The 13,403-nt window shown below is 57.3% G+C and overlaps 1 protein-coding gene across 2 annotated transcripts in view; it reads left to right on the top strand.

Annotated features, from left to right (window-relative positions):
• The window catches only part of SLC6A17 (solute carrier family 6 member 17), a 49,597-nt gene extending 42,217 nt beyond the window's left edge, over positions 1–7,380 (top strand). For both annotated transcript variants that reach the window (XM_025417300.3, XM_049111598.1), the window contains exons 9-12: positions 407–599; positions 1,088–1,247; positions 2,889–3,051; positions 3,534–7,380. In XM_025417300.3, the coding sequence (XP_025273085.1) occupies positions 407–599; positions 1,088–1,247; positions 2,889–3,051; positions 3,534–3,902 (885 nt within the window). In that variant the 3' untranslated portion in view covers positions 3,903–7,380. The remainder of the gene's footprint in view (positions 1–406; positions 600–1,087; positions 1,248–2,888; positions 3,052–3,533) is intronic.
• The last annotated feature ends 6,023 nt before the right edge of the window (positions 7,381–13,403 follow it).

The raw sequence follows: 13,403 nt of genomic DNA, 5'->3' as shown, positions 1-13,403 counted from the left end.
CCATTACATTCAAGTCTGGAGTTCAGGGCTGGGAGCTCCCACAGCGGTGGCTGGAGCAATCAGGGAAGACTGCCTAGAGGAGCAAGGTCTCAAGCTGGGTGTATTTCTAAATGTGAGCATCTTCATCTGAATCACCTGGGATCCCTGTACCACGTGTAGCTTCCAGGTCCCACAGGTGAACTTCAAATTGCTGTCTTCCTCCTTGGGGTAGGGGGGATTCCGATGCTCACTCAAGTTTGAGACCCACTGACTGGCCAAAGGCAGGAGGATTTAGGTGAGGGCACCGGTTCCTGTGAAAGAGGGAAGAGCTGTTCTCAGAGCTCCAGGGCCAGAGATGAGGGGGCAGGGGGCTCCCGGGAGCCATGTGGGCATCACTGAGTGCTTGCCTTCCACCCCCCCACCCCAGTCCGTGCAGGGCACAGGGCTGGCTTTCATCGCCTTCACCGAGGCCATGACGCACTTCCCTGCGTCCCCCTTCTGGTCTGTCATGTTCTTCCTCATGCTCATCAACCTGGGTCTGGGCAGCATGATTGGGACCATGGCTGGCATCACCACACCCATCATCGACACCTTCAAGGTGCCCAAGGAAATGTTCACAGGTAAGGCCTCCTGGCCGCCCCCACTCCCCCGCTGGCCTTGCGGGCTGCCCTCGGGGACCACAGTCAGGACGTGCCTATGACCTGAGACTCCACACTGACAAGGCCCCTGCTGCCCGCACTGGGATGCAGTCGGAGCCCGGCTCACCCCCCCAGAGAAGAGCACTCGAGAGCCGGGAGAAGGCTGTCTGGGAATCTGTGCTAAACCCGAGCTGGGGGCAGCCTGTCTCAGGTCATTTGCCGAATTCTCTTGGGCAGGGGTGCCCTCCCTTCGTGCTGGCCTGTACCCTGCTCCATCTCTGTCACTCTGGCCCTGGGCTGCTCCCGTCCTAGAAGAGTGGGAGCTCAGAACCCCAGTGTTTGGATCCCACTCCCTTGAAGGCCTTCGGGGAGGAGGGGTGGGAAGGGAGGGGCCTGGGTGCCCCCCAAGACCCCCGGGCCCCGCCCACCCTACACCTTTGCCCCCACACCGGCCTCCCGGCTCTCTGTAGTGGGCTGCTGTGTCTTTGCATTCTTCGTGGGGCTGTTGTTCGTCCAGCGCTCCGGGAACTACTTTGTCACCATGTTTGATGACTACTCGGCCACCCTGCCGCTCACCGTCATCGTCATCCTTGAGAACATTGCCGTGGCCTGGATCTATGGAACTAAGAAGTAAGGGGGACAAGGGGGAAGGGGTGGGGAGAGGAGGAGGGGTGTGCCTCTCAGGACCCCCTGGGGAGTGCCGGGTTCCCAGGGCCGCTTCTGAGTGGAACAGGAGACCACAGGGTCAGAATGTCACAGTTGAAAATGCCCTTAGAGATCATTTGGGGAAACTGAGACTCAGAGAGAGGGCGTGACTACCCAAGGCCCCTTGGCTGGTGAGAGGCAGAGCTAGGCTGAGCACACCAGTGTCCTGGGTGCAGGTGCTGGCATTACCCTAAACTGCCTTAAGTTACCATAGCCCCTTACCTGAGAACCAACTCTTCAGAGTTCTTTTAAGTTTGTTAAACACTTACTGGGGACACAGGAGGCCCCTGCCCTCAGAGGGCTCTTGAACTTCGGCAGCCGAGAGAGTTTTCCGGTGATCTAAGTAGGGGTGTGCGCCGAGCTGTGGTTTGGGGCTGAAGTGTGGGGTCAGGTGGGGTAAGGGAAGTCAGCCGTGAGGAAGGATTGGGTGTCTTGGCCTGAGCCTAGGGCAGAGCCACACTCGCTGTCTGCCCCAGGCCTCGTTCTTCATTTAGTAAGTCTGTGTGCCTGGGAAGCCCCAGGGCCCGGCCCCTCCTACTCTCTGCAAGGCCAGGGCTCCCCTGATGTCTGCACCGGGTCTTAGAATCAGGCTCTCTCACCGTCCTGCTATGGCCATCGTCTTCCTCCAAGAACGTCGGCGGGGATGCGGTGGTAAGACGGGAGCAGCCCTGTGAGCCCGGGGTGGAAGATGCTGTGAGACGAGGGCCTGACTCTTCCGCAGTCTTGTGAAGCCCCTGTATGCCTTCTCAGAATGTTGTTTTTAAGTGGATAAGAGAAAAATATATAGGTTCCTATAGGAAATGAATTAAGTTGAAAAATAACAAAAATACAGTTTGAAATCTGAAATGGTAATGTATGTGTAGTTTATTTTTACTGTATTAAAGTCAGAAGATCTAGCTAGGGTAATAATAATGGTAATTGTGAAATAGTGATAAATGTAAATGATGTTTGTAGGTAGCTTCAAGTGTAACCTGACAGGAAGATACTGTCATTTAACTAACTGGTGACAGTCTCAGGTCCCGCTAATAACGCTGTGGTTGCTTGCATGTACAAAAGAAAGAAATGCAAGATTTCAGTTAGGTGTTATTCAAGTAGAGATGATTTTTTTTTAGTGACATTCACATACAGCCTACAGTTACCATCATCCCACCCCCAGACCCCCAGGTTAGAAACCCCCAAGTCGGGGCCTCTGGACGCTGGGGAAGTGCACTGCACCTCGTTTCCAGCAGGGGGCAGTCTAGAGCCAGGCCAGCGGGAGTGGGGCTGGGAGCTGGGTGGCTGCAGGGTTCCCCCAGTGCCTGCCCACCTGCTGGGCATGTCCTGGGAGGCCAACATATCCCTGGGTGGGGTGTGACCTGAAGTATTCAGAGGCTAGCAGGCGCCACCAGAGCCTGCGCAGACGCCAACCGGGGCTACCCAATAATAAACTGGGAGCCCTGAATGTGAGGAATGGAAGAGGCTGGGAAGGAGGGACTGGTCCCTGAGGGCTTCCTGGAGGAGGCGGTTGTTGGGGAATGAGCGGGTTCCACGGGGATGCCAATTCCAGGCCCTCTGTGCCCCTGGCAGGTTCATGCAGGAGCTGACGGAGATGCTGGGCTTCCGGCCCTATCGCTTCTATTTCTACATGTGGAAGTTCGTGTCTCCACTGTGTATGGCTGTGCTCACCACAGCCAGCATCATCCAGCTGGGGGTCACGCCCCCGGGGTACAGCGCCTGGATCAAGGAGGAGGTGAGGGGGCACCTGAAACCCCAGGGTTGCTTCCACCCAACAGGCAATAGACGTAAACCCTTATAGGGTAGCTGCCGTGTGCCGGCCCCGCCAGGGTGTCCCCGGCCGCGCCAGGGCCGCCGTCTTTACCACGGCCCATAGCACAGAGAGGTGGCTTTATCCCCATAGCACACGTGGGGAGACCGAGGCTCAGAGAGGTCGACACTCTGGTCCAGTCTTTCTAACCCATGTTCTCTCTCCACGTCTGTGGGCTGAATCACCCATCCACTTTACAGCTGTAGAAACTGAGGCCCGGGGGAGCTCAGGCCTTCCCCGAAGGCGACCGGCTAACGCAGGTAGCCACCCGAGGGCCTCCCTGTCAGCTGGTGCCCAGCCCGGACGGCAGGTGGGGGTGGTGGCGGGAAGAGCAGGCCCGGCGGTCCCGGGAGGGCGAGCTGTCGGGCGGCGGTGGCAGCGGCAGCCCTCACCCCGTGCCCCACTAGGCTGCCGAGCGCTACCTGTATTTCCCCACCTGGGCCATGGCCCTGCTCATCACCCTCATCGTCGTGGCCGCCCTGCCCATCCCCGTGGTGTTCCTCCTGCGGCACTGCCACCTGCTCTCCGACGGCTCCAACACCCTGTCCGTGTCCTACAAGAAGGGCCGCATGATGAAGGACATCTCCAACCTGGAGGAGAACGACGAGACCCGCTTCATTCTCAGCAAGGTGCCCAGCGAGGCGCCCTCCCCCATGCCCACCCACCGCTCCTACCTGGGGCCTGGCAGCACGTCCCCCCTGGAGACCGGCGGCAACCCCAACGGACGCTATGGGAGCAGCTACCTCCTGGCGGGGACCCCGGAGTCGGAGCTGTGACAGCCCGCCCCTGCCCCGCCCGCCCTGGACCCGCCCTCGCCCCGCCCCTTCTGCCCAGGGGTTGGGGGCTGCCCTCCTGGCCCACCCTGCTCCCAGCCCGCTTCCCCTATACCTGAGCAGGGGCTCGGAGACACCGTCCCCAGCCCAGGCTCCCACTCTGTCTAACCTCCGGATCCTCTCACCGAGTTGCAGGCCACTAACGGGAAGAGCCCTGATTCCCAGCACGGGGAGACAGCGAGTGGCCACTGTAGGGGTGCCCCCCACCCTCTCTCCCTGTAACCTGGCACCTGTGGTTCCGAGGCCCCGGGCAACCTCTGTGCTGCCCGGTGGTGGTGAGAGGCACCGGGTGGGGCAGGATGCGGTGTGGGGCGTCCCAGAGGGCGCAGATTTAAGGTTGGGGACGGGACCATTGTGCAGGGACGCAGGGCCCAGACTTGGCATGGAATCTGGTAGAGGCCCCAGGTTGTTTGGTGACGCAGCTGGAGCTCTCTGGCTTGAGCTCAAGCCTTGGCAGCAGGAGGGCGGTGGGGATGGGGGCCTCTCAGCCTGGGACTCTGGGTGCACTGTCCCCTGTCCTTGGCCCACCTGGGGCAGGGTGTGTCCTGCATCCTGCCTGGGAGGGCGGTGATCGCCTGGGGCCCTTCCCCATCTCCAGGAGGGCTTGGCCTGCCCTCTCCGTCCCCACCCTGGAGGCCACTTCCTGGGGGGAGTGGGGGTGCAGTACACAGGTTTCCAGAGCACCCTTGAGGGTTCACAGCACAATTCAGATGGTTTGGAGCACAATTGTGAAGCACACTCTCACCTGGGGCCCAACTTTCTTGCTAGCGGCAGCTTCTTTCCTGGAATGGAGGGTCCTTAGAGTTCAGGGGCTTGTACCCAGGAAACCTCACCCCTGGGGAAAGATGGATAATTTCACTGCCCTCGTTGGGCTGCCACTCACTCTCCTTGTGCAAGCACAGTCAGCATGGCGTGCACATCGTGTGCAAATACCTCGGGAGCCTTCCCCAAGATGCCCAGCCCTGTGGAGGGGAGGCCGTGGGCAGTGCTGTGGATGCAGGAGCCTGCCGAGAGGAAGGGCCGGGTCTCTGTCCTGGGGCCCAGCGCCCCCAGCCTCCCACCCACTCTGACCTGAGGCCTCCCCTGGAAGCGGGCTGCTGTCAGAGTACAGGCCGGGAGGATCCGAACCCGGCTGGACACAGTGCCTGCAAAGGGATGGATGGACTGGTGGCAGGATGGTTGCATGGGTGCGTGGGTGCGGATGAATGGAAGGCGGGCAGGCAGGCGGGACCCCAGGACTCCATCTCTGAGGGCTGCCGTGGGGAGAGCAGCAGCAGGTCACAGCGCTAGGTCTGGGCATCTTCAACGGAAGGCCGTGCGTTCCTCTTGTGTTCTCAGCATGGGGAGGGACAGACTAGGTCCAGAGTTCCTTCCCTCATCCCTCAGCCGCTCAGTTCCCCCCTCTTGCCTGAAGGGGGTCCATCCTCCCACCTTGCCATTTCCTTCACTCACCCCTCCCCCATCTGCTCCCGTTTCCAGCCCTCTGGCCACACCTGTCCTTTTTGAGCATGATGCGGGGGAGGAGACCCATGTCTCCCTAAAGACATGAGCCTTCGAGGCGCCACATCCCTCCTTAGCCACCCTCACCTCACACCTCCTACCTGGCCCCCATGCCTAATCCCAGCAGATTTAGCAACAGGAGAAGCAAGGCCCCAGGAGAGACACTCTACTATATATACTCTCTACATATTCTATTTCTATTGTATATTCAATCTGTACATGTGGGTGTAAATGCTGTTAACTGACAAACCCAATATTATACTGTGGCTGGTGGACTATTTTCATCCTTAGTGCTGTACAGATCTATTTTCATTGTATATTTGATATATTTTTAATTTTGTAGCGTGTGGCTGGGCCAGGCCCCAGCCTGCCAGCCTGCAGTAGGGCGGCTGAGCTGGGCTGTCTGCTGGTTCCTAGGGGCTGGGTAGTCCTTGTAGCCTTTCGCCGTAGGCCAGGCCCTGTCCCGGCTGTGTCTCTGCTGCATTAGACACGGGGCCTGGAGCTTGGTGTATGCGTGTGTACGCGTGTATGTGTGTGGCGTGTGCACATCCGTGGGCGTGGGTGTGTGTAGGGTGATTTGTGATTCCCAGTGTTCACCGCCTTCCTGAAGACCACACCGCCCTCCCCCGGCCTCCTTCTCCTCCCGGCTGTGAGGCAAGGCCTCGGGGCAGGGTGCTGTGGGGGAAAGGCAGGTGTTTCTTACGGGTGACTCACTGCCTGCACACCACTGGGCTTGTGGGGAAACAGGGAAGGAGGGGCTTTGCGGGGGGCGGGGGGGGGGAAGTCCCTAAATTTATTTTCTAGCCAACCTCTCGCTGTTCCCACTGGACTCACAAACTCTTCATCCTGAGGAAAAGCGCTGGGTTTCTTAAGATGGTGAGACCCCAGGAGAGCATCTCACAGCATCTCCGTCCCCTTTGTCCTTGAGACGGTTCTGAAAGGAACAGCTTTCCCCTGCGCTGCTGACACACACTCCTGTCCTCACGCCTCAGGGGAGCTGGGAGTGGGGGGAAGCCTGGGGCCAAGGACGGGGGCATCTGACCAGGTACCATCCAGCCCCAGATCCCCCGGAGGAGCGGGGGTGCCGGAGAGGGGTGAGCCCCCACATCCTTATATGGGCTCCCCATCCCTTACTGGATTTGGTGCTGTCCACGCAGTGCCCACAGGGGACGGTGGACTCGGGGCAGGGCGTGTCTGAATGAGTCCCCTGGTCCCTGCTCCTGCCTGTCCTCCAGGCCCCGTCACCAGCTTCTTGCTCAGATGCCCTCTGTCCACTGAGCCAACATGAAGCCCGAGATCCAGCTGGGGATGGATGGGGAGGGCACACTGGTTGATTGACACCAGCACGGTTGGCCTTGCCCTCCAGCAGGACATCTGAGGGGACATCCAGCTCCTAGTGCCAGGAGAAGCCTTCGTGGGTCTCCTGCCACAGGCTGCGGCTGGGGCTGGAAGCTGTGTTGTGCCGGGCCCCAAGCAGGCCTGCAGTATTATGGGCGGGGGGGCCCCCTTCTGGCCCTCCTCACAGCGGCACCCCCAGAGTACTCCCGTGGTAGAAAAGAGTGGAGACCACAAGTTGGAACGCACCTGACTCTCTGAGCATCCACGAGGCCTTGAAACTGGGGGCCTGCTGCCCCCCCTCACCGGAAGCCTAATGACTGGGGTTGGGAGAAGGAGGGCCCAGCGTCCGTCCTCACCCCGAGCGCTGCTTTGTATAGTCCCAAGCACACATGGCAGGCATCGCTTTTGGTTCTGGTGCAAGTTCAGAACAATTCAAGTCCATGTGCCCTGTGACGGGCCAGAGCCCTGGGTCCAGACCACGCAGCCCAGGGGAGGGGATGAGGCATCATCACCCACCAGATCCCCTCCTTTCCTCTCCTCCACCCCCCTCATGGTGTGCAATAAAGTGTCTGTTCTTACCAAATTTCTCTTGCCTTTCTGACCTGCTCCAGGCTCAGGGAGAGGGGATGGGGAAGCCAGAGATCTGAGCAGAGGCTCTGGGTGGGGAGGGGTGTGGGGACAAGCATGGACAGGATGGGGTAGAGAGGACTGCGGTGGGGTTGTGGGTGCTGGCTGGCTGAGGAGTTCCGGGAGGATGAGGAGGGATGCAATAAGAAAAAAATCGTATTTTCCTAAGAATTGTGCTAGGTGAACTGAACAACACACACACCTGTAGCAGGCCTTACTGGGGTCCAAATACCCCCCACACAAAATCTCACGTGAGCAGCCTGGGAGGCAGGTGCTCTGTGCTCAGGTTTTCCTGGGTGGGGGGAGAATGAGGCTCCGTCTCACATGAGGACAGTGTTCAGTGTCACTTCCGTGGCCTTGCGGGGAGATCCTGCCTTAGTGCCAAGAGCAGCCGTACCCGTCCCTCTGCAAGGGTGGGGCTAGGGGCTTCCGGGGTCACGGGGAGCCAGCCACGCTCTAAGTTCTGATACTTTGCAGACCCCTGTGGCAGGGCAAGGGCCCCGGAGCGCACCCCCGACCGTCTGCAGTGCTGCTGCTGCCTGACCTGCACAGCCCAGGTCCCCCAAGCAACCCTCCATTTCTTCCATGGCCTTAGAAGAAAAAGGTGTCATTCCAGAAATAGCCACCAGATGGCAGGAAAACCTTTGTGCCCAAATCTTCCCACCCTTACCCGCCTCTCTGACTCCGCGCTCCTACCTTTGTGGGTTAGTCTGATGATTGAACAGACATTTCTTAAGCATCCACGGTGACAGGTCCTGTGCCAGCGATGGATACACAAAGCTAAGTAAACCCCTGTTGTCTTGAGTTTTCCGAAGGGAACCCCATCCCTCACCATCCCTAGACTCCAAATCCCCCCACCCCCTCCTCTCAGTGGAGAAAGTCCCTGTGCTGGGAATGTCCCTCCTTGTAAATTCATTCAGTGCTTTGTTTGATTGAAGGTAGTGTTTTTGGTTGAAATGTCAACCCCCACCCCCACCCCGCCAGGAGGCACACATAGACCCACTAAGAAGTGGTGGGTTTGAAAGAGCTTGGAGGGGATCCCTGGGTGGCTCAGCAGTTTGGCACCTGCCTTTGTCCCCGGGCCCAATCCTGGGGTCCTGGGATTGAGTCTCGCGTCGGGCTCCTGGCATGGAGCCTGCTTCTCTCTCTGCCTCTCTCTCTCTATCTCTCTCTCATGAATAAATAAAATCTTTAAAAAAAAAATGGGCTATGGAGTCAGACTTCCCAAGTTCAAGTTCAAATGCCAGTGGGGGTCCTGCCTTCCGGGAGACCTAGGGCGGGAGACCTAGGGCAAGTTATTTAACCCCTCTGAGCTTCAAAGTCCCAGTCCATAAGGTAGATATAATGAATGAATTGGATGAAATAATGCATGTTCCTGTGTACCAAGTTACCCCAAATCTGATGGCTTACAACGATAGTTTTATTGTATCTCATGGTTTTCAGGGTGGGAAATTCAGGCAGGAGTTGTCTGAGTGACCCTCCTGGTGGTAACTGAGGTCGCTCAGTGGTGTCAAACTGCAGGGTCGCTGGTCTGGAGGGCCCAAGGCAGCCTCACTCACATTCCATCCAAATGTGGCTGACAACTCAGCTGGGATTAGCACCCGGCTTCTCCAGCATAGTTTATCTCTGAGTGGCCAGACCTCATAAGTGATGGTTCAGGGTGCCCCGAGAGGCCATTTCAAGAGACAAAAGTGGGAGCTGCCAATTTCTTAAGGTGAGGGCCTGGAAAGTGACACTTTGTCACTTCTGTCGTGTTCTATGATCACAGCCCCTGCCCAGAGTTAGTGGGAGGGCATACAGACCCCACTTGCTGAAGGGAAGGAGGCCAAAGAATCTGGGGAGGCCATGTCACGGGCCTCTTGTAGGGCCAGGGATCTGCAATCCTTGGCATCTGGGTGGGACTTTCTCCCTGGGGGAATATCAACTTACAGACCCAAAACTGGGGCACAGAACAGGTTCATTCGGATGGGGAGGTGAGAGGCTGAGCTGGGGCTGTGGTTAGAGGGAGCAGACAGGGAGGCAGACACACGGAAAGACATGAGAACAGCTTCTTCTGCCTCCTGTTTGCCTGGGGCAGGTGGCATGCCTGTCTGAAGCATGGCTTTGTCACCTTGGGCAAGTCACTAGCCTCTGGACCCCCACTGCAAGTCTGCAAATGGAGGATGACAATAAAATCTCTTCCTCTCAGAGACTGCTGTGAGGGCAAAACAAACTCCTGAAATCCCTCCTCGAATTCAACACAGAACTTGTTCCATGCTGAGCTTTCTTCCTGTTTGCAACTGGAGTAAGTCCGGGGGGCTTGTATCATTCTGGGGGCCCCATCACCCGTGCAATGAACCATTCTCGCTGAGCCATTCAGAAAAGACGGTTTCAGCCCAGACCCAAAGACACCAAGCGAGGAGAGGAAAGAAGGCGCCGTTTCCAGAGAAGGGCGTGCCACCAATCCTGCACACTGCCCTGCTGCCCTCAGCAAACAGCCACAACCAGCCGCACAGCCTCAGCTGAGCCATGAGTGCTTAGGTCGGGCTCGGAGGATTCTACGCACCCCAGGGATGCGGTGGATTTAAAAAAGTGGCCCCGAATTCTTTAAAACTTCCAGCGGAGTCTGTGCTCCTCCTCTTGAATCTGGGTGAGGAAACGTCTCCTTTGACCAACAGAGTGCAGTGAAAGTGATGCTGTGCGGCTTCTGAGGCTGGCTCGGGACAGGTCGTAGCCACCAGTGCCTGGCTCAACCGCCGAGCCACCCACAACCGCTGTTGTCTCCCAACAACCCTTCTGAACTGCCTGACCCCTACTATCCTAAGCAAAATGAAATGTTCGTTGTATTTACAGCACTAAATTTTGGAGTAATTTGCTTCAAAGTGATAGTAACTACAACAGGAACCCTAGTGATTATCTGGCCCAACTTCCTCAAAGAACAAATGGAGAAACTGAGGCCCAGAGAGGGAAAGAGATCTACCCAGAATTCCCACAAGCAAACAGGGGGGAAAGCAGGGCCAAAGCCTGTCTTTCTTTTCTTTTCTTTCTTTCTTTCTTTCTTTCTTTCTTTCTTTCTTTCTTTCTTTCTTTCTTTCTTTCTTTCTTTCATTTTCTTCCTTTCTTTTTTAAAGATTTTATTTACTTATTCATAAGAGACAGAGAGAGGCAGACACACAGGCAGAGAGAGAAGCAGACTCCCTGTGAGGAGCCAGATGGGGGACTCGATCCCAGGACCCCAAGATCACAGCCTGAGCCAAAGGCAGATGCTCAACTGCTGAGCCATCCAGGTGCCCCCAAAACCTGGGTTTCTTGACTCCTGGTCTAGATAGTGCAAGTTCTAGCAGGGAGGGCTTCCACCCTCCCCCCACCTCACCCTCCTCATTAATTCCGTGCATCAAGCATGAACTGAGACTTCTGAGCCCCAGGACTGTGCTAAGCTTGGGGAATAGACCAGCAAGGCTCCGGCAGGGGCCTCTGCCTTGTACAGGTCGTCAGTCACTAACCTGACTCGGAGCGTCCTGCCTCCATCACACCCATTGGTGCCAGGCACACAGATGCGTTCCTCAGTTACACTGTCTTAATGTGGTAGGAGACCTGGGAAATGGGGAGAAGACTATGTCTGTCACTCAACAACAAACCATTATTAAGATTACTCCATCCCAGCCACAGTGCCAGCTGCAGAGCACAAAGACTCAGTGGAGCTCACCCTGTGGCTCCCTGGCCGTCTCTGTTCTTCCCAGGGCTGGCCCAAGCAGGGAAGGATCCCTGGGCTTCATGAGCATCCAAGAAGAGCCAGTGTGTGCTCTGCCTCTCCTGACAATGGCTTTCCCTTTCCCCGGGACACTGCCGGAGGGGGCTGGGACCATCAGAACTAATTAACCACTCTAATGGAATGAACCAGTTTTGTTGGAATTTAGCCCAGGTGGGAGGAATCTGTACTTTTCTAGATGGAGAAATACTGAGTGCCAAGGAGTCCTGCCAGCTGGGCCCTGAACTGGTGTGTGTGTGTGTGTGTGTGTGTGTGTGTGTGCATGCGCGTGTGCATGCGTGCTATCTCTGGATGCAGGCTGGGTCTCTATCCCAGCAGCCTTGAGTGAAGAGGGCTCTAGGGGCCTGCTTAGCTGGTCCTGGTCCTGTGACTCTCATGAATACTGTTCTACAGGCAGAGGCCACATGGGACCCCATATCATTTTCTACCCTTGGCCCCACCATAGGCCCAGCTCAGTGTCCCAGAGCTCACTGCTGCTCCTTAGGCCTCAAATCTCTCAAGGAGAATTTACCTGTGAGCTGGCACTCAGGTCCCTGCCAGCCCTATGACCAAGTCCTGGCCAGGCCTGAGCTTGTGGCTTGCACCCTTCTGGGCCTTTTCCCTTAAGAACTGGGGCATCAGAGTCCATCTTCTGGGTTCCCCAGAGCCCCAGATACCAAACACAGCTACCCAACCCTGCCTTCTGCCCCTGTGCAGAACCATTATGGCTGAACCTCCATAAGGCCCTGAGGGCTGTCCTCTATGCCGAGCTCTTCCCAGGCCCGTCTTGGGAAGGCTCCCAGCATTTGGTTTGGAGCCTATTAGTCTCTGCAGGCTGCTTGTGGGTGAGGGTGGGAGGCAGGATTAAATGAAATGATAAGCAAACAGGAGACTTCTAGCCTCCTCTGGCTCTCTTCTTTAGTGCTTCCAAGAGAGGGAGGGAAAGGCTCTGTCACCTTCCCCCCAGTGATGATGGCTGATAAAGCAATTCAATTTATTGGGCTGGAGAGCAGGGCAGGCTGGGAAAGGATGCTGGCTCCTTGACCCAGGCCCTCAGGGAGGAGGGGTAAGTCCCTGGCCAGAGCTGGAGTGCCAAAAGGGGGAGATGGGAGTAGCAACGGAGAGAGACCTGCCGGACAGCTGTGGGACCTGCTCTTAGGCCTGGAACCTCTCAAAGCAAGTGGAGTCCAAACTGGGAAGATGGAGAGGACATTAGATGGTTCCTGTTGCCCCAAAACGGCTGAGCCCCACTCCAAGCCCCAGTAGGGAAAGAGGAAGGGTAAATGGCTTTAATGTCAGGCTCTCCAGCTTTGGGAGGGCAGGGCCGGCCTCAGCTCTCAGAGACCAAGGGCCTTATTTGAGGGGCTACAGAAAGGCGACACTTGCCAGCCCCTGTTAGTGTCACTCTGGGAGCAAACATTGCCCTCTTTTTTTTTTTTTTAAAGATTTTATTTATTTATTCATGAGAGACACACAGAGAGAGGCAGAGACACAGGCAGAGGGAGCAGCAGGCTCCTCGCAGGGAGCCCGATGTGGGACTCGATCCCGGGATCTTGGGACCCCGGGATCACGACCTGAGCCAAAGGCAGACGCTCCACCACTGAGCCTCCCGGGCATCCCCACTACCCTCTTTCCTTCCACTTGTGCCATACTTCATTCCTGGTGAGGGGAACCACCGTGGCAGCCACAGTAGTGCCAACTAGCACCCAGACAGGTGCTCTTTTCTGACTGCTAGAAGAAACCACGGGGCCCAGGTAAGGAAGAGGGAGACCAGGTGACCATGAAGGAAAGGAGGCTCGTGGATTAGGAATTCCCAGCTGTGGCTATTTCACAGGCTCGCTGAAGCCAGCTGGTCATCAGAGCCTTGGAGGAATGGAAAAAGGCAAAAGCAGGCTGAGTGCCGGCGGGAGACAACGGCTGGGGGCTGACAGGAAGCCCAGAATGTGTTGTCAGCCCAAGCCCAGGACGACCCCTTTCGTCCTCCTCCCCCCAGCCCAGCGGAGGCGCGGTGGCCAGCCGGGATCCCTCGCACCACCAGGGGGCAGCACCCACTCATCCGGAGCAGGCTGTCACAGGGCGGGCTGGGCCCAGGCTCCTACCCCGTCCTGGGCTCCCTACTGTGGGGGACTAGGAGGCCTCACACACTGGAACTGAGACAAGCCTTGTAATGCCAGCTGCAATGTGCTGAAGCCCCCAGAAAGTCCCAGCAAGGCCAGGTGACAGGTTAGCTCAGAGCTCGAGGATAAAATTTC

This window comes from Canis lupus, chromosome 6 (genome assembly GCF_003254725.2).
Source record: "Canis lupus dingo isolate Sandy chromosome 6, ASM325472v2, whole genome shotgun sequence".
Lineage (NCBI taxonomy): Eukaryota > Metazoa > Chordata > Mammalia > Carnivora > Canidae > Canis > Canis lupus.
This window is presented reverse-complemented; position numbering and strand designations above follow the sequence as displayed.